At 47.2% G+C, this 20,885-nt stretch overlaps 2 protein-coding genes across 12 annotated transcripts in view; both read right to left on the bottom strand.

Moving 5' to 3' along the window:
• The window catches only part of MAD1L1 (mitotic arrest deficient 1 like 1), a 408,622-nt gene that overhangs the window by 202,917 nt on the left and 184,820 nt on the right, over positions 1-20,885 (bottom strand). The window lies entirely within an intron of this gene.
• On the bottom strand, positions 12,127-18,360 carry LOC134735546 (uncharacterized). The gene is made up of 2 exons (XM_063631116.1): positions 16,993-18,360; positions 12,127-13,140 (listed from the first exon to the last, which is right to left on the bottom strand). Exons 1-2 carry the CDS (start codon positions 17,188-17,190, stop codon positions 12,679-12,681), a joined length of 660 nt encoding a protein of 219 aa, XP_063487186.1. The 5' UTR covers positions 17,191-18,360; the 3' UTR covers positions 12,127-12,678.

Below are 20,885 nucleotides of genomic sequence, written 5' to 3'. Positions count from 1 at the left end.
TGGGCTACAAAAGCTAAACTCTGTCTCAAAAAAAAAAAAAAAAAAAAAAAAAATTCCATGCTAACAGAATTAAAAAATTAAATCGTGTAACATGCTCAGTTAAAACCAAACAAAACACATAAAGAAGATTTAAAAAAAAAAAAAAAACAAAGAACAAGTGCCCCAATAGAAAAGAGTAACAAACATGGCAGGTATTAAATAAACTGTATCAATGATCATTTCAAATGTGAATGATCTAAACACACCAGTTAAAAGATGGTCAGGACGGATTAAAAAAAATGAGACTCAATTATATGCTGTCTATAAGGAACCTACTTAAAATATAAACACACTTTAAAAGGAAAGGAAGTAAGCTATACCACGCTAAGCCCAAACAAAAGAACGGCAGAGCAGCTCGATCCATCTCAGGCAGAACAAAGAAACTATCAGGAATGAAAAATGGCACTCCATACTGATAAAAAGATCATTTCTCCAAGAAGACATGACCACCCTTAACATGCATCTACTTAACAACAGTGTCTCAAAATATGCAAGAAAAAACCTGAAAGAACTACAAGGAGAAATGGCTCAATTCACTGTTAGAGTTGGAGGCTTCAACACCCTCTTATCAGAAACAGACAGATCTCGGCAGGCAGAAAATCAGTAAGAACACAGTAGAACTCAATAGCCCCATCAATCAGCTGGGTCTAAATGACAATGACAGAACACTTCATCAACAGCAGAATTTATATTCCTCTCAAACTCATATGGAAAATTTACCTAGACAGACCACATTTGGGCCATAAAACACACCTAAATAAATTTAAAAGAATATAAAGTATATAAAGTAAGCTCTCAGACCACACTAAAATTAAACTGGAACTCAGTAACAGAAAGATAACTGAAAAATCCCAAGATATTTGGAGACTAAACTATCCACTTCTAAATAATGCATGGGTCAAAGAAGTCTCATAAGAAGTTTAAGAACAGTTTGAACAAGAAAATGAAAATACAACCTATCAAAATTGTAGGATGAAACAAAAGCCATGCTTAGAGGAAAATTTATAGCATTGAATGTAAATGTTAGAAAAAAAGAAGGATCTAAAATCAATCATCTAAGCTTCCCATTAGGAAACTAAAAAAAGAAGAACAATGTAAGCCTAAAAAAAGAAGAAATAATAAAAATTGGCCAGGCGTGGTGGCTCATGCCTGTTATCCCAGCACTTTGGGAGGCCGAGGTGGGTGGATCACCTGAGGTTGGGAGTTCGAGACCAGCCTGGCCAACATGGTGAAACCCCATCTCTACTAAAAATACAAAAATTAGCCATGCGTGGTGGCAGGTACCTGTAATCCCAACTACTTGGAAGACTGAGGCAGGAGAATCACTTAAACCTGGGAGGCGGAAGTTGCAGTGAGCTGAGATCACGCCACTGCACTTCAGCCTGGGCGACAGAGCAAGACTCCATCTCAAAAATGAATAAATAAATAAAAATAAAATAAAACAAAATGAATAATAAAAATTACAACAAAAAACAATGAAGCTGAAAACAGGAACTCCACAGAGAAAAACCAACAAAACCAAAAGCTGGTTCTTTAAAATTGATAAATCTGTAGCCAGGTTAACCAACATTAAAAAAAATAAACAAAAAAGGAAGACACAAATTACTAACATCAGAAGTGAAAGAGGAGCCATCACTACTAATCCTACAGACATCTAAAGGGTAATAAAGAAACATTATGAACAACTCTATGCCCAGAAATTTGATAACCCAGATGAAATGGACCAATTCCTCGAAAGACATGAACCACCAAAACTCACACAAGTAAAAAGAGATCACCTGAATCAGTCTTTCTAGAGGCCCGCCCACCCCCAGCTCCCTTTCTCTTTCCTGACTGAGACACACAGAGGGCCTTCACCACCATGTGAGCCAGGCAGCTGCATACTTTCCCTGTGGGCTTGAGCATTCCATTATTGCCTGAAACAGAAAGATCAGCATGTTGCTGTCACGTAGAAATTGGCTCTGAGCCAATTTCCTTCAACTCCCATAGAAACTCCACAATGAGACCCCTCCCTGTAGACATACTCAGGTCTCGCTGTGGTCACAAGGAAGCTGCTGTCCCCTCTGTAGGCAAGTTCCCCTAACAAACGCTTTAAATGATCACTCAGTGTTTAGTGCTTCTCTCTTTGGAATCCCAGCCAGCCCCATCAAAGACGGGTTTGCGGCTATCCCTTGTGGGAACTCCCTACAGTCACTTTGGGGATAACCCTAGCCCTGGGTTCAGCCAGAAAAAAACAGGCTGTATCTATGAAAAAAATTAAATTGATCATTAATAACCTCCCAAAAAGGAAAGCACCAGACCTGGACGGCTTCACTGATGAATTCTACCAACTACTTCAGTGAGAAATGACACCAATTCTCCAAAATCTCCTCCAGAGAATAGAAGCAAACTATTCTGTATGATACTGTAATGAGGGAAACATAACATTATGAACTTATCAAAATCCATAGAAAGATACCACACAACGAGTAAACTTTAATGTAAACTATGGGCTTTGGTTAAAAACAATGTATCGGTACTGGTTCATGAACTGTAACAAATATACCATAGTAATGTAAGACTTTAGTAACAGACAAAACTGTGCTGTGGAAGGAATCATATGAGAGCTCTATGCTGTCTTCTTAGTTTTTCTGTAAACCTTAAACTCTCCCAAAAACAAACTTTATTAATTAAAAAATAATAGATCTAGAGGAACATTTCAACAACACTTCTCCCGCCAAAAAGACAACCATCAAAAGAGCTAGGGAAGAGGAGAGGAGAGGAAGATAGATTACTTAAAAGAAGCAACAGTGAGACTGACAGCTCATTTCTGAGCAGAACCAATGGGCGTCAAAAGACAGTGGAATGATAGGTTCAAAGGGTTGTAGGCTGGTGGGTAGGACAGGCATTGATAACCTATGATTTTATACCCAGCAAAACTGTTCTTCAAAAATAAAAGTGAATTAAATATGTTCTTGACCCAAAGAAAATCAGATAATTCCTCAGCATGAAATCCGTATCATAGGAAACAAGGAGTATTTTGCAGACAGAAGAAAAATAATCGCGGATGGATGCTTAGAGATACAGGTTGCAATACAGGGGAATAAAAAGGGTTAGAAATGTGTACATAAAAATGAATATACAAAAACAGTATCTTTTCAAACACATAAGTGTATGAATAAAGTACTTTATAGCAACAGCCTATGAATGGAGCAAAATGTAAACAGAAGAAAGGATTTTAAGACCCTTGGATTGTCTAGAAGGAAAAGAAGTATTAATTTTATTAGACTTTGTTAAGTATATAATAATAATCTATCTTATAATCACCAACATAGTCACTAAAATTACATAAAAGCACACATAACAAGATAACGATAATAAAGAAAATATTTATTCTATGATTAAGATGTTTTTATAAAAAAGGAATAGAAACTAAAGGCAACTATTAAGATGGTTAATTTCAATGCAAATGTATCATTAATTACATCAGTTACAACTAGATTAAATATTTCGACTAAGAAATGATTTTTACGCTGAATATAAATACTTATTTATATACTACATTTATAATGAAACAATTTAAAAATGCTCAAAATGAAAAGTGAAAAAGCAAAAGGTGCCCATACTATTAAACACTGGAAGCTGACATATCCATATTAATATCCCACAAAGGAGATTTAAAAATCAAAACAATCCACAGAGATAAAGAATGTCTCATAATAACAAAAGGCAAAATTCACCAGGAAGATAATTCAGAATTTATATGTGCCTAATAAAACAGCATCCAAAGACATACTGCAATAATTGACAAAATTAAAAGAAGAAATAGACAAAACTCACAATCATAATGGGAAATTTCAGTACAACTCTTGCAGGAGCTGAGAAAAAACATCATTACAGAAATGTGAATAAAAAGATTAACAAATGATACGTAGCTATTTACAAAACACTGCACTCAACAATTGCAGAATACATACTATTTTCAAGTGTGTATGGGCCATTTACAAAACTGACTTCCTATGGGGCCATAGAGCATTTCTTGGTAAGTTTTATGGGACTGGGGTCATTCAGAGGATAGTCTCTGAGCACAGGGAGATAAGGCTAGAAATCAATAAGAAGATACCTGAAAATCACCAAATGTTGGGAATTTGAGAAATTTGTTTCTGAATAGCCTATTGGTCAAAATAAAAATCACAATGGAAATTGATAAATAGTTTGAGCCCGATGATAAAGAAAATACAACACATCAAAACGTATGGTATGCAACTAAATTGACAACCTTAAATGCATATACCATAAGACAAGAAAGGATAAATATCAGTTATCTACATATACAACTCAAAAGTTAGAATAACATCAAATTAGACTCAAAGAAAGTAACAAATTAATGAAATAAAATACATATGGGAAAAAATCAATAAAGCCAAAAGATGGTTCCTCCAAATGACTAATAAAATTGATAAACTCTTGATGAGACAAATTAAAAATAAGCAAATAACAATATTGAAAAAGACATAACTAGAGATCACAAAAATATTAAAAACATGACAATAAACAACTTTACACAAATGAATTTAAAAGTTTTGATAAAATGAAGTTTTAAAAGTTAAAAACTAACTTTTACCACAACTGAATAAAGAAAGGAAAGAAAATCTTATGTTTCAAAGCTATTAAAATAAATCAAGCCCAAATTTAAAATCTTCTAAACAAGAAACCCCTAGGCCCAGATGCTTTCATTGGTACACTGCACCAAGCGGTTAAAGAAGAAATATCACCAACCTTACAAAATGATTACAGAAAACAACAGAAGAGAACTTGCTAATATTTTCTAAGGCCAGAAAAGCCATAACATCAAAACCTGAAAACGACATTCTGAGAAATGAAAATTAATGACCTTTCTCCCCAATAAATGCAGATGCAAAATCCCTAATTAACGTACTGGCAAACCAAATAAAGCATTACACACAGAGCATAACCCATAGGCCATGCTCATTTATTCCTGGAATGTAAGTTTGGTTTAACATTTGAAAATCAATTAATTTAATGCGCATTAACAAAATATAGAAGAAAATCAAATGATCATCTCAATATTTGCAGAAAAGGCATTTGATTAAAATTCAACATACAATCATGATAAAAACTATGAAACAAAACAAAAGCAAAACCCTCTTAGCAAATGAGGAATAGAGAGAACTTTAATCTGAAAAGGATTTCCTTACTAAAGTCCTCAGCACGATCTTTAACAGTGAAATGTTAAATTAGCCGGGCGTGGTGGCAGGCGCCTGTAGTCCCAGCTACACGGAGAGGCTGAGGCAGGAGAATGGCGTGAACCCGGGAGGCGGAGCTTGCAGTGAGCCGAGATTGCGCCACTGCACTCCAGCCTGGGCGACAGAGCAAGACTCCGTCTCAAAAAAAAAAAAAAAAAAAAAAAAAAAAAAAAAAAAAAAACAGTGAAATGTTGAAAGCTTTACTTCTGAGGATGCAAAACAAACACCAGCTATCAGCACGTCTGTTCAAAGCAGCATTGGCGATGCTAAGCCACAGATAAGAAGAGGCATGAAAGGTATGAAGATCAAGAAACAATGAAAGCTATTATTAAATCACTCAATTACGAACATAGAAAAGTCAATATAATCTACAAATAAATTATTAAAGTAAGTAGATTTAGCAATGTTGCGGGACCAAAGTCAATAATCAAAGTCCAATTAGATTTCTACATATAAGCACAAACATTATTATTCAAAAAAACAAAACCTATGATATGTCCACCCAGAAAACATTATGAAACAATTTTGAGAGAAAATAAGTATGACCTAAGGCCGGACGTGGTGACTCACGCCTGTAATCCCAGCACTTTGGGAGGCCAAGGCAGGCGGATTACGAGGTCAGGAGATCGAGACCATCCTGGCTAACACGGTGGAACCCCATCTCCACTAAAAATACAAAAAATCAGCTGGGCGTGGTGGCGGGCGCCTGTAGTCCCAGCCACTCAGGAGGCTGAGGCAGGAGAATGGCGTGAACCTGGAAGGCGGAGCTTGCAGTGAGCCGAGATCACGCCACTGCACTCCAACCTGGGCAACAGAGTGAGACTCCGTCTCAAAAAAAGAAAAAAAAAAAAAAGTATGACCTAAACACATGTTAGCATATAGTACGTCCATGGATTAGAAGATTCAATATTGTGCAGATGTCATTTAATCAATGCATTCTCAATAAAAACTCTAGCAAGTCCGCTAGTGAGACTGACAGGTTGAGCTGTAAAATCTACGCGAAGAGGCGGATGGCCATGCAGAGCCAGGGCAGCCCTGATGCAGACAAGCAGAGAGGGCCACCCTATCAGGTAACAAGACTCTAAATCTCAGGAATTGAAACTTGTGGTTTTGCCAAAAAGAGATGAACACACCAATGAAACAATACAGATTCCAGCAACAGCCAGTACAGAGCCAGCTCATGTGGAGGTGCAACCAGCACTGTGGCACGGAAGAAGGAGCAGCTTTGCAGTAAGTGGTGCTGAGTCCACTGGATACCCATGTTGGCAAGAAAAATGAAAAAAATAAATAAATAAAGCTTCACACAGTGCAACAACGCCGCGCAGGGCAACAAGGCTGTGCAGTGCCACGGTCAGTGTGAAGAAGCAAAGCCACCAAGAAGACAGGAGTGAAACCCTGGAACAGCCTGGAGGGTGGCGAAGCTTTCTTAAACAGGACACACACAAATCACAACCACAAAGGGAGGTAAAGATTGATAAATTAGATCTCATTAAAATGAAGAATTTCCGTTGAGAGTGTGAAAAGCTGATACGGAATGAGAGGAGACATTTGCAATACAAATACCTAACAAAAGATGATATAATCTCCCATTCTGTAGTGTTAGTCACAGTAGCCAAGAAATAAATTCAAATGCCCATTCACAGAAAATTTAAAAAATTATTATGTGATATACTCATAAGATAGAAATGAAGTAACACAGCAACAGAAACCAAACACAAAAGATTACATGCTGCACAGCTCCATTTCGCAACATTTTTTAAAATGAGCAAAACTAATTGGCGTACGGGAATCGGGAAGGCAGGGCTTTGGGGGAGGTGGAAGAGCCAGCAGGTCAACTTGGGGGCCCTGGTGACACCGTGTTCCCGACCGTGGAGCTGAGACATGCATGGACTGATTTCATCGTAGCCCCCTAAGTTGTATTCTCAGGACAGAGCACTTTCTCTATGTCTGTTATGCTCTAATAAAAAGATTAAAAGGCAGTAATTTTTTTTTTAAGCGAAACTCCGTAAGTCCCATTTACAAATAGCTCAGGGCAAACACACTCAGATGGAACCGTGAGCCCAGCTGGGACTCCAGAGGCCTGGAGGCCCAACTTTCCGGCAGTGGGAGAGCGAGGGCGGTGGGAGCTGGTGGCAGGCGCAGGGCACTCTGCATGACACACCCAGGGCAGTAGAAGAGGAGGAGCCCAGGAAGTTTCTAGGCAAGAGAGTGATTGATAGAGAGTAATTTGAGGTTAATGTGCAAGTTATGATTACAATGAAATGAGAGAGGGGAAAAGGAAAGATGGAGCCGAAGAGAAGTAAAAATCCAAGAACCAGAAAGAAGATCATCCCCAGCGCCCAGACACGAGTGCCGGGAGAAAGGTCTCTGGAAAGGGCAGATGTTGGCTGTCCCCTCCTGCACAGTCCTGTGGACACCGGGCTCACCACATTCAGGGAGCAGATGGAAATCGAGTCTTTGGCCCAAGCTGCTCTCCGTGTAATCCCAGCCTCATTTCTGCAGGGCACCCCTGGCTGGCAGAGAGGGCCCCAAAAACGCGGAACCCAGCGCTGTGTACAGGTGCGCATCCGCTACGCCCTGCGCCGTGGAACCCAGCGCTGTGTACAGGTGCGCATCCGCTACGCCCTGCCCCGCGCTCCGTGGAAGGTCCACACACAGCCTGAGGAGGTTCCCCCAGCCCGTAGTGAAGCCCAGGGTGGAGATCACAAAGTTTTCAGAGTCATCCAAACTCATTACCTTGTTAACTGGGTAAAAAGTCCAGTTCAATGGATGGTGACTGAATTAGAGGGCGATTGTAACAGAATGCAATTCTACTATTAATAATTTCCATATAGCAACTCGAACAAAGCACTGACAAAGTGTCACCAAACGCATTTCTTGCTTCACTTCTTTCATGAGCAGATAAGGCTAATTCACTTGCTTATGCTAATTAGAGCCTGTTACACGCGGGCCCCTGAACAGCCTTGATGTGCAGAGGCCCCTGGGTAAGCCAGGGCGCCAGTGACAGGCGGCCGGACCCCGCAGGTGGGGAACCTGCCCATCTGCGCTTGATGAAAATGCCTCCAAAACAAACCAGACGCCGCCCCGGCAGAGGAAACTAAGAATGAGGAGAAACAGTCTCCTTTCCCGATGAAAGGGTTCTCTCTCTAATGGGCACCAATGACCAGGTTCTGAAGGGCAATACTGTGAGTCAGCGAGGGTTTCCGGGGCCCCATGGGAGGCGCCCTGCTGTCAGACGCGTTTCTGTCCTCCTCAGCCCCCAACCTGCGCCTGGTGCTCTCGGCCAACCTTGCTCAGCGCTTGATGATACCACGCTTGATGATACCACGTCTCTCCCTTGTTCCCATTCCGTCCTCTCTGTTCTTCCTCATTTTTGCCTCAAGTTCCACAAGCCTCATTACAAGGTTATCTTATCTGACCAATAAACCTGGTTTACTGTTGACAAAGTTCTATTTCTGCTGGGCGACTGGATTCGGAGGAGCCCCCAGGAGAAAAAAACGGTCCCCAGCCTTCAGCAGCATCTTCCCTCCAGCAACCAGCTGTGCGTTCTCCATGAAATGCACCTACACGAACTCTCCTGAAGGCAGCAGGAGGCTGAACACCAGGCCGCTCAGAGAGGAGGCACGGGTCCTCTCCCACTGCTCACCCCTCTGCCTGCAGCTGCACCAGGCGCACAGAGCACGCTCCCTTCCCTGCCCCACAGCTGTCTCGGGGTTACCCTCAGCCAGATCCTCCTCTGGCTTCCCGCTGTCACACCCTCCCCACTGGCCTCCACCACCCACGTGTAGCTGTGGGGGAGGGGGAAAGGGGGATGCTCTGGGCTCCCCAACAGCAAGCCTGGTTCTTACAATTTCAACCTCTGATAAAAAGCTCTACAACACCTATTGTAGGAAGGAGTGGAATCAATTACAATTTCCCGAGGCAATTTTACTTACATTTCACACTGCTCTATGACAAATTCCACTTCATTTGTGTTCGTTGTATAAATGCATTCCCGAGCATCCACCTGAACCAGCACCAGCCTCGTTACAGCAGCTCCTCACACCTGCGCTCTGGCGACGTGGGTGCCGCGCACAGCTGGGAGGGCACTGGGACCATCCTGACAGGAAGCCATACCCAAGCCACAGTGGCTGCAGATGGCCCCTTACCAGGGAGGAGGACGTGACCCTTGCAAAGTCCAGCCAGCATGCCTGACCCACGCGGATATGGGGCCACGGGCCTGAGACAGGCCCTGTGCCACATGGCTCTATTTTCAGTGCAGTTTATTTGACAGGACACAGGGAGAAAGGAGAGCAGGGCAACACGGGAAACAGCGCAGTGGAGTCACAGCCCTGGGGCCACCACCCAGCCTGAGCAGTCAGGCAGGTTCCTTTCCTCTCCAGGCCTCCAGCGTTCCTATCAGCAAAACAGGGAATTCGATGGACTTGGTCTTCTACAGTTCAAAAATCTTACAGTGCTGCAAAGTCTAGATGGCCCTCTCCACCGACGGGTAACAGGCAGGCAGCCAGTGCCCAGGGTGCCAGGCACACTCCGGGCCTTGTGCCAAGGGGTTTCCACGCATCAGCTCCCGGATGCCTCATTCATGCGGGACGCCCAGCCCCAGTCCCTGCCCAGTGCCTGGAACAGAACAGGTGCTCAGGAACTGTGTATTCAATTAAAAAATGAATGAGTGAAACCATCAGCCGATCAGTCCTTGGAACCACCTCCTGAGGTAGGCTGGAGTCCTCCCTCCCTTTCAGATGAGGATGAGGCTCCCGGTGAAGGCGCACACCCCAGGTCTCCAGCGTCCGTGACGCCAAGCCTGGGCTCTTGGCCATCATGCTAATGGGCAGGTGGGAAAGCGCTTACCCAGCCCTGGGCTCTAATAGCTACCTGAAGACCCCGGGCAGCAGTGATCCCACCAGTCCTGAAAAGATTCAGGGCACATCCATGGTCAGGAACAGGCCATTACCCAAAAGGCTCTGACGTCAGGGTCCTTCCTCAGCTGAAAGCTCATCTCAGCTGGGGAGAGCTGGCCTTGCCTTCGTCTCCTTCAGAGCTGTGCTAGTCTGAGTGGGGCCAGAAATTAGCATGAGGAGGATTCAAAACAAGATGACTCACCCACGGGAAGTACCTCCCACCAGGCTCGAGGGACCCTGTGCTGCTTCTGGCATTTTGAGTTCACGCCCAGGGCTGTGGGCTCCCACCAGGGTCAGGCCAGCTCCTAGCAAGTGGTGAGGGGGATGGCGCCGCCCTGCTCTCCCGGAACTCAGCCTGGAGAGGGAGGCAGATGTGAGCACTGTAAAAACAGGCGAGGCTGGGCAGGGCACTCAGGGGGCCCCACACCAGGAAGGAAGACCCACTCTGCACAGAGGGAGAGTGTGCACGGGGCAGGGGGGCAAGGCGCCCCCGCAGAAGGACGCGGAGCAGGCACCAGCTGAGAAGACACCCCCAGCCCACTGGTATCACGCGTCTACTGCCTTCTCGGGGTACAGCAGCGTGGGCTGAGGACACCTAGCTGACGCTGCCACTGACTGGACATGATAAATAGACGCAGAACTCCGAGAGCTCACACTCCCAGCCCAGCACCTCACTCATACACTCGCCAGCCAGGCACCACGTGCCAGGCTCTGTGCTGGCCAGGAGGTGGGCCCTTCGATCATCCCATTCTCACAGAGACAGCCTGGGTGCCGCAGGTGTGAGTAAAGCGCCCCAGGGGAACAGAACACATGGGTGCGGAGCCCCAGTTTGAACGAGCCCAGATGACCCAGTCACCCCTGTCCTCACCTGCTTCACTGCACTAGAACTAAAGGAAACCAGATGGATACTCCATGGAGCAAGGCCTTGAAAGGCTGTGGGCACCGAAGCAGTGGAAGGAATGACAGAGAAAGACCAGCACGCTTCGCCACACCAACACCTCCGCGGGTCCCAAAACACCACTTAAAAACACAAAAGGTAAAACACAAACTGGGGAAAATGTGCCACAAATACATGAAAACCTTTTACAAATCAATAGGAAAATCACTAACACGGTAATAGAAAACTGGGAAAAATCAACAGACAATCAACAGAAGAAACGTTAACTGACAAACACAAAATTCATTAAGACCCGTTCCTCACCTGGAGTGGCAAGAATTAAAAGGCTAACACCCAGCACAAGTGAGGCCGTGAGGGCTGCACGCCACGCCTGCTGGGACAGCGGCCACGGGCACTTCTGGAAAATGAGTCGGCAACACTAGCCAAGGGTCCTGAAGGTGTTCACGCCCTTCCACTCAGTAACACTTGCCTAAAAAGTAATCAGACTGCGGTGGGAGGCCGAGGCGGGAGAATCACCTGAGACAAGCCTGGGCAACATAGTGAGACCCCATCTCTACAAAAAAAAATTTTTTTAATTAGCCAGGTGTGGCAGCATGCACCTATAGTCCCAGCTACTGGGGAGGCTCAGGCAGGAGGATATATTGAGCCCTGGAGTTCAAGACTGCAGTGAGCCAAGATGGCACCACCACATTCCAGCCTGGGCGAGAGAGCAAGACCCTGTGTCTAAACAAATAAACAAATAACGAATCAGATATGGGGAAAGAGCTGTGTCCAAGGATGTTGCACACATTAGCAACAATAATGAAAAAATGAAAAACAAAGCTACATTTCCAATAAAGAGTTTCCTTTTATTTATTTTTTTATTTTTTTTGAGACAGAGTCTTGCTGTTGCCCAGGCTGGAGTGCAATGGTGTGATCTCGGCTCACAGCAACCTCTGCCTCCCGGGTTCAAGTGATTCTCCTGCCTCAGCCTCCTGAGTAGGTGGGACTACAGGCACACGCCGCCACGCCCAGCTAATTTTTTGTATTTTAGTAGAGACGGGGTTTCATCGTGTTGCCCAGGCCGGTCCGAACTCCTGAGCTCAGGCAATCCACCCGCCTCAGCCTCCCAAAGTGCTAGGATTACAGGTGTGAGGCACCGCGCCCGGCCAAGAGTTTACTTCTGGTATGTCTATACAAAGAAACATTGTACAGCCAAAAAAGATTTTATTTTCAAGGAATGTTTAATGGCACAGGCACTGGCTGCAATAAAATGTGACAAGTGCAGGAAGCATACAAGGCTGCCAGCTCTGCCACAGCAGTCCCCACACTCGGCTGCCCCCATGGCACCTGCACACGTGGGTGTCCGTGAGTGCTTACTGGTTGGCTGATAGATTGGCTGAATGAATGAACAGGGGAGGAAAGGAGAGGAGAAGGGAGACGTGGAGATGAAATGCACGCCATGTTCTTGGTGCTACCTCTGGGTGCAGGAGTCAGGTCTTTTTCAATGGCCTCTTTATACTTTTTGATCAGTCCCCAAGCTTTGCACATGTCCAGTGTTATAGTCAAAGAGGGCTGCATGTTTTCAGAGTCCAGTGGTCACAGAACTCACACCCATCTACTCTGCAGACCCAAACCTGAGGCCCAGCAGCACAGGGGGCCACAAGTCCACACTGGGGCTGGCCCCACAGAGCCGGGAGCTCAGGGAGGGACACAAACTCCACAGGAAAGCCAACAACAGATGCCTCATTTCTGAGTGAAGAAACGCCAGACACGATGTGGGAGAAAACAGGAAACCAACCAGGCAGCCCAGCGGGGCCACATGACCCCACAGACAACCCCAGGGACACACAGACCACACACAGCCCAAGGACATGCTGAGAAATGTGAGCCGGGGTCCAGGCTCCCAGGCAGGAGCGCTGACAAGTCGGGACAGGAGAGGACGATGAGTTCCTGCGCCACCTCCCTGCAGAGAAGCAGAGCTCCAGCCCGAATCCCTTAGGGTTGGCTGAGAGTCCTCTCTGGATGAAGTGTCTCGTCTGAGGAGGACAATCCACGCAGTTGTGAGTTTGGGCTCTTCCTGCAAAGGCCAATATATCAAAATTACATCCCATGGAAGCCCAGGCTGTCACTGGAGAGCATTTCCCACAGCTCCAGGCATTGGTAAATCAAAGGCCTGAATCCACTGTGGGTCCTCTTTTAAACAGAAGACACGAGCAAGAGCTTACCCCTAAAGGCAACCCAGCAACCCAGACATGTGCCTGTCCCACCTCCCCAAGGCCAGGGCTCCTGATCGGAGGTGCTGTGAAGAGCCCAAGCAGGTGTTGGAAATGACACCGGGTACCTAGAACCCTAAGAACTAGGCTGTCTACAGATGGAGACCAACCAGGTGGGAGGTGGTCAGCTAGATCCCACCAACGCCACGCACACCCACCAACGCGCACGAGCCACACTCCGCCTCCTGAACACTCCTCCCACAACTCCCCCGCAGCACGAGCTTCCGGGCACCCACCCACACGCAGGAGCCGAGCTCCACCTGCCGCACGTCCCTCCCACAGCTCCCCCAGCAGCACGAGCTTCCGCGCACCCACCCACGCGCAGGAGCCGTGCTCCACCTGCCGCACGCTCCTCCCACAGCTCCCCCCCGCAGCACGAGCTTCCGCGCGCCCACTCACGCGCAGGAGCCGAGCTCCACCTACCGCACGCTCCTCCCACAGCTCCCCCCGCAGCACGAGCTTCCGCGCGCCCACTCACGCGCAGGAGCCGCACGCTCCTCCCACAGCTCCTCCCACAGCACGAGCTTCCCTGCACCCACCAAGGTGTCCAGCCGTGCAGCAAACGTGGATCAAGCCCGGGTACACATCAGATCTCATCGGCTCCAGTGCCCTCTGCCAGGTGGAAATTGCAGCTCCTTCTTTGTCTTAATAGACTTTTTTTTTTTTTTTTTAAGAACAGGTTTATATTTGGAAGAATGGAGAAGATGGTAGAGACTTTTCACATATTCCACACCCAGTGGCTGCCCCACTGTTAACATCTTACACGAGTACAGTGTGCTGGCCACAGTAATGAGCCAGCATGGACCCGGGCACGCCTTGCTCTCCTGGACTACACAGACACTATGCTTCTTACAAATGGAAGGTTTGTGGCCGTCCTGCCTTCGGAGAGGCTGTCGGCACGATGTTCCCAACAGCATGTGCTCCCTACACGGCTCTGTCACATCTGGTAATCCTCACGGCGTTTCAGACATTTTATCACTGTTATATCTGTTGTGGTCTGTAATGGGTGATCTCTGATCTTACTACTGTCATTGATTCTGGGGCGCCATGTCCTCACAGTATTTCCGACACTGTCTCACTATTATATCTGTTGTGGTCTGTGATCGGTGGTCTCCAATCTTACTGTTGTCATTGATTCTGGGGCGCCACACGCTGTGCTCCTCAGACAGCAAAAGCTTCACCGACCAACGCTGCATGTGTCTGGCGGCTTCACTGACCGGCCATCTCCCTCCCTTCCTCTCCTTGGGCCTCTCTATTCCCTGGGCGACACAACAGTATTAAAATCAGGCCAATTAATAACCCTACAACGGCCTCTAAGCATTCAAGAGAAAGGAAGAGTCGCATGTCTCTCCTTTAAACCAAAAGCTAGAAAGGATTAAGCTTAGTGAGGAAGGCATGCCAAAAGCAAAGATAAGCCGAAAGCCAGGCCTCTCGTGCCAAACAGCTCGCCAAGTTGTGAATGCGAAGGGAAAGTTCTCGGAGGAAATTAAAAGTGCTGCTCCACTGAACACACCAATAAGAAAGTGAAACTGTCTTATTGCTGATACGGAGAAGTCTGAGTGGTCTGGATAGATCAAACCAGCCCCAACATTTCCTTAAGTCAGAGCAAGTTCTATGAGGCTGAGAGAGGTGGGGAAGCTGCAGAATTCAAGTCTGAAGCTAGCAGAGATGGGTTCGTGAGGTTTACATTAAGAGGCAGTCCCCATCATATAAAAGACCAAGGTGAAGCCGCAAGTGCTGACGGAGAAGCTGCAGCAAGTTCTCCAGAAGATCCAGCCAAGAAGGTGTCCACACTAAACACCAGATTCGCAGTGCACATAAAACAGCCTTCTGCTGGAAGATGCCGTCTAGGACTTTTACAGTCGACCCCTGCCTTCAAAGTTTCAGAGGACAAGCTGACGCTCTTGTTAGGAGATAATGAAGCTGATGACTTTTTTTTTTTTTAAAGGCACAGTCTCACTCATTCTGTCACCCAGGTTGGAGCACAGTGGCACGATCTTGGCTCACTGCAACTTCCGCCTCCTGGGTTCAAGCAATTCTCCTGCCTCAGCCTCCCAAGTAGCCGGGATTACAAGTGTGTGCCACCACGCCTCACTAATTTTTTGTATTTTTAGTAGAGACAGGATTTCACCATGCTGGCCAGGATGGTCTCCAACTCCTGACCTCAAGTGATCCGCCCGCCTGGACCTCTCAAAGTGCTGGGATTACAGGCGTCAGCTACTGTGCCTAATCTAAGCTTTTTATTTTGATCCAATTACAGATTCACATGGAGCTATAAAAAATAATACAGAGATCACAAGTAGCCTTTATCCAGTTCTTCCCAATAGCAACATCTTGCAAAACTACGGCACAGTATCACAACCCGTATGCTGACAATGACATAGTCAAGATACAGAACATTTTATCACCACAAAAACCCCTCAGGTTGTCCCTTCACAGCCACGATTCCTCCTGCGCATCTCCGTAACTCACGGCGGCCATCCACAGGCTTTCTATAACTTCAGGCTTTTAATTAACGTCATACAAATGGGATCATGCAGCACACGACCTTTAGGGACTGGGCTCTTCGCTCTGCTAAACTCCCTGGAGATCTACTCAAGTTATGTTTATCCACAGTTAATTTCCTTCTTAGTCCTGAGTAATACTCTGTGTGACGGAGGCACTACCATCGTTTAACCATTCACCACCGAAGGACATCAGAATTCTTTCCGGTTTTTGACCATTATGCAAAAGCTGCTAGGAAGAGTCCTCTGTCGGTTTTTGTCCAAACCTCGGTTTTATTTCACTGGAATCGACACCCAGGAATGCGACTGCTGGTCATATGGGAGCTGCAGTGAAGTTTTTAAGAAACCCTCGAGCTGGTTCCAGAGTGGCTGCGCCCTGTCACTCTCCCATCAGCAAGGCACCAGAGATGGAGTTTCTCTACACACTGACTGGCATTTGATGGTGTCCATTTTTAAACTTTGACAGGTGTGCAGTGACACCTCACTGTGGTTTTAACTTGCATTTTCCTAATGACTAATGATGTTGAACATCTTTTCACAGGCTTAACTGTCGTCTGTATATGTTCTTTGGTAAAAATGTCTGTCTATATCTTTTGCTCATTTGCTAATCAGGTGTGTCTGTTTTGTTTTTCTATTACTGAGTTTTGAGAGTTTTCTTATCTATTACAGATAACAAATCGTCTTTGTCAGATATGAAGCTTGCAAATATTTCCTCTCTATCTCTACCTTGTCTTTTCATCTCTTCACAGGATCTTTCAAGGGGCAAAAATTTTAATTTTGATGGAGTCCAACTTCAGTTGACCCAAGTAGAAGGAACGAAATAATAAAGATTAGAGCAAAAATAAGTGAAATAGCACAAAAACAATAAAAGACATCGGTCAAGCCTAAAGTTGGTTCTGTGAGAAGAGTAACAGAATTAACAGAAACTTTTAGCTGGGCCAACCAAGGAAAAAAGAATGAGGGTGCAGATCACTGCAATCGGGAGTGAAAGAGACACCGTAGCTGACCTTCCAGAGGTAAAGATTGTAAAGGAGTAATATGAATAGCTGCATGTCAAAAATTAATAACAGAGGTGAAATCAACAAACTCCTAAAAAGACAAAAGCTACCAAAACTGACTCAAGAAAAACACAGATAATCTGAGTAGACCCACAGAACAGTGAAGAGACTGGATTAGTCTCGAAGACGCTGCCTGCTGCCTCTGCGGCTCCATCTCAGCTCCTCCAGACCCTCTCAGATCCCCACGACTAGAATGCTGGATCTTGTGCTGTGGCCCCACTGGCACCGGGGACTTTGTTCCTTTTATTCCATCGTATTCCCAGGTCCCATTGGTGCCGGGAACTTTGCTCATTTTATTCCATCGTATTCTGTCTGCTGTTCAGAATGGGCAGATGGGCAGTTCCTACTGGTCCATCTCTGAGTTCATGAACGCGCTCCTGTCGCCTCCATTCTGCTGCTGACCTTATATCCATCACGTTCTTCTTTCCATTATTGGCATTAACTACATTTTCTGTCTCCCAGCTGCTGTTTCCCTAGTCCTTTGCTGGGGAGCGTCAGCATTTTGGGGATGTGCTTCCTTAGCTCCAAGTCTGGGATGGAAGAGGCAGACCAGGAAACCTGGGCAGCTCCCCGCCACGCTGTTCCGAGGCCCCTGGCCTCCATCCCGCAGAGGCTCACTATGCTTATTCCATAGATAATGCCCAGGGCTCTTCCTTATACTTAACAAAAGGATCAAAGAAAATGCGTCAGCTCCATCTTCCTGCAAACAGAGGTGTTTGGAATCGCTGCTCTTTGGAATCGCTGCTCTTTGGAATCGCTGCTCTTTGGAATCGCTGCTCTTTGGAATCGCTGCTCTTTGGAATCGCTCATTCGGCCAGTGCTGATTTAGAACCTTCTACGTGATGTGCGCCGTCATAGGGGCTGCCCTGAGAAGCCTGGCTTCACAATCACGTGAGTCTCTCACTGTTGGCTGCTGAGAACCACAGAAGAGCTCTCAGCACACAAGGGCTCTGTCCTACCCCCCTGCACTGAGACACCACCCGCCACAGCAGGACTTCCTGAAGCCTGAGCTACAGCACCCCCAGAGTTCCTGTCAGAAAAAGCTCAGGGCTGTCAGGAGGATTTGCCCTTGGTTCTACCACACCTGACAACCGGCCCCTGCCCTGCCTCCCCTTCCTAGCACAGTTACTTCGGAAAATCCGAGCTAACAATTGTGAATCCTTCCTCAGTCCCTTGGAGACACACATGCCTGCACCTCCTACAGCTCTGAGACGTCCTTCTCAAGGACCGAGAGCAACCCTTTGGAACATAATCATCAGGAAAACAGGCCTGTCTCCCCGTCTGGGGCTGGGGAAGGGGAGCAGGAGCCCATCCCCGCCAGCCCCAACCTGCCAGCTCGTAGCAGAGTCAGCTCATCACATTCATGCTACCCAACCCTCTTGCTGCTTTCTGTAATTTTTCACTTCCTTGACTCCATTTGGGCACCTGCTCCCCACATTCCCTTTAAAATGCCCGGTCACATCTGCACAAACCTGAAAGGAGCTCAGCTGTGTCCCCTGCTGTCAGCAGCAACTGAATAAAATCTGTTTTCTCCACTTTAACTTATATCCAGCTGCGTATACCTTTGACATGGGTCACAACTGACACTCAACATGAGTTGAATTAAACCAGATGAGGAAGAGCTTTGAAGGCACACCATCAAGTGACAGGTCACTAACCCTCTCTTTGCCTGAGGAGAGTAGGAAACTCCACAAGACAGTCTCACTTCCGTGCTGCAAAAATGTCAACGCTCACCATGGTAGCCCACAGTGGGGGAGGGATACTGAACACGAAACTCACTCAGCTGCCTGCTTTGGCCTGGCCATGATGCACCCAGCTCCCCGCAGCATCTCCTGCTCTGTTCCAGAGAGGCGAGCAGAGCCTGCGTCCTACCCAGCCAAGGCCAGAAAGAACTAGCTCCCTGGGGAAGCAGCAAGGGACCATCCAAGAAAGACTCAGACAGACACACATACACAGACACACACATGCACACGGACATGCACACAGCCACACAGGCACACAGATGCACGCGCACACATACGTACACACATACGTACATCCACACATGCATATGCTCACACACACATGCACAGACACACAGACACAGACACACATGCACACGGACATGCACAATGTACACAGACACACATACACATGCACGTGCACACACACGCACATGGACACAGACAGACACACACACACAGGCGCACGTACACACATACATAGACACACGCACATGCACACACACACGTACATGGACACAGACACACACGCAGACGTGCGCAGACACAGGCACAGGGACACATGCACAGACACGCACATGGGCACACACAGACAGGCACAAGTGCACGCACATGGCATACCTAACTGCCACCACCTACCTTTTCACACTCCAGCCACCCCAGAACCCTGGCTTTTAGACTCTGCAGCTAAAATACACCCAATGATGGTTTCAACATTCACTTATTCATTCAACAAATACTTGGTGATATGGTTTGGATGTCTGCTCCCTCCAAATCTCAGGTTGAAAAATGTTTCCCAAGGTGGAGGTGGGGCCTGGTGGGAGGTGTTGGATTATGAGGGCGGATCCCTCACCAATGGCCCAGAGCCATCCCCTGGGTGAGGAGTGTTGTTGGACTGAGTCTGGAACCTCGAGTGTCTCTCTCACTCCTGCTCTCGCCATGTGACGCACCTGCTCCTCCTTCGCCTTCTGCCATGATCAGAAGCTTCCTGGTGCCTCAGCAGAAGCAGATGCCGGCACTGTGCTTCCTGTACAGTCTGCAGAACAACCCAGCCTCAGGGATTCCTTTATAGAGACACAAGAACGGACTAACACACCTGAGGAGCCTTTACACACGCACACGTCCACGTCCACATCAAGGCAGTGCTGCTGAGGGCCAGAGGATGCTGCCACAGGCTGACCCCAAGAAGCTGAAAGTCACCTTCACCAAGAAGGATGGGCTTCCGGGAAACACAGCCCTGCACTTAGAAACTTCAGACCGTACTCTTCACAATCTCTTTATTTATAAAATTGCTTATGCGAAGATATTTCCACACATAATGCATTCAATTATGCAGCGTAAGGTGGGGCTTGAATGGAGAACACCCAAGTCAGCACGGAGACACTTCAGGAAATACAAGGAAACGACCCTGCCGCTGAGTTTCTAACTTGTCGGCATCCATGCCCTGTCCCATCGGAGGGGCACAGGGTAATACCTAACACTGCGCTCCCCTCCTTCTCCCGGGGTTCCCCTCCTGACAGCACAGTGCAGTGCGGCAGACACCCCTCATCCTCAGCATTAGCATGTAAATAGCTGGCAGACACAAGGACATGAAAGCAAGGAAGAGCTCTTTAATTAACTTTAATCCTCCGAAAACCCATGCTGCAATCTGTTCTGACAGTCCTGCACTCCTCAGGAGGCCCTTGGCATGACCTGGCAAGTCCTGCGGGCTGGAGGTGGCCAGAATGGGTGGGCTTGGGAACGTGATGCCCGGGTACCATGCCTACAAGGATGCTGGGTCATGACTGTTCTCTGGAGGCTACGGGTGCCCTGCAGAGTGGAGGCACGGGGAAGGCCTGGCGGGGCTGGGGGTCCAGAATGGCTGAGCACCTGTTTCCCACCACAAACAGCCTTGCAGAGTGCCAGCCTTTTTCTCCAGGGTGGGGGCAGCACCACCCCAGGCCTCTTGCCAGGCCCCAGGGAGCCCTGAGGCAGGGGCCTCTGCCCGTTCTCTGCTCCCAACACCCCGCACTGCCCAACATAGACAAAGGCTGAACCCAGGGCTGCTGAACAAGGCCAGGGAGGGCAGGGCTGCCGAGCCTGCCCCTGGAACGTGGCAGACCTCACCGTGCAGGAACAGGGTGTGGGTGGCAGCTGCAGGCTCGGACATGACTCAAGCACAGCTGCGTGCCCATCCCGTCAAGAGAGCACATGCAGCGGACGGCGGCGGCAATGGTCCAGCAACCACAGCAAAGGCCTGATGGAGAGAGGAGAGGAGACGGCAGCA

This window comes from Symphalangus syndactylus, chromosome 22 (genome assembly GCF_028878055.3).
Source record: "Symphalangus syndactylus isolate Jambi chromosome 22, NHGRI_mSymSyn1-v2.1_pri, whole genome shotgun sequence".
Classification (NCBI taxonomy): Eukaryota; Metazoa; Chordata; class Mammalia; order Primates; family Hylobatidae; genus Symphalangus; species Symphalangus syndactylus.
Note: the sequence above shows the minus strand (reverse complement) of the source record. Positions and strands in the feature narration are given on the sequence as shown.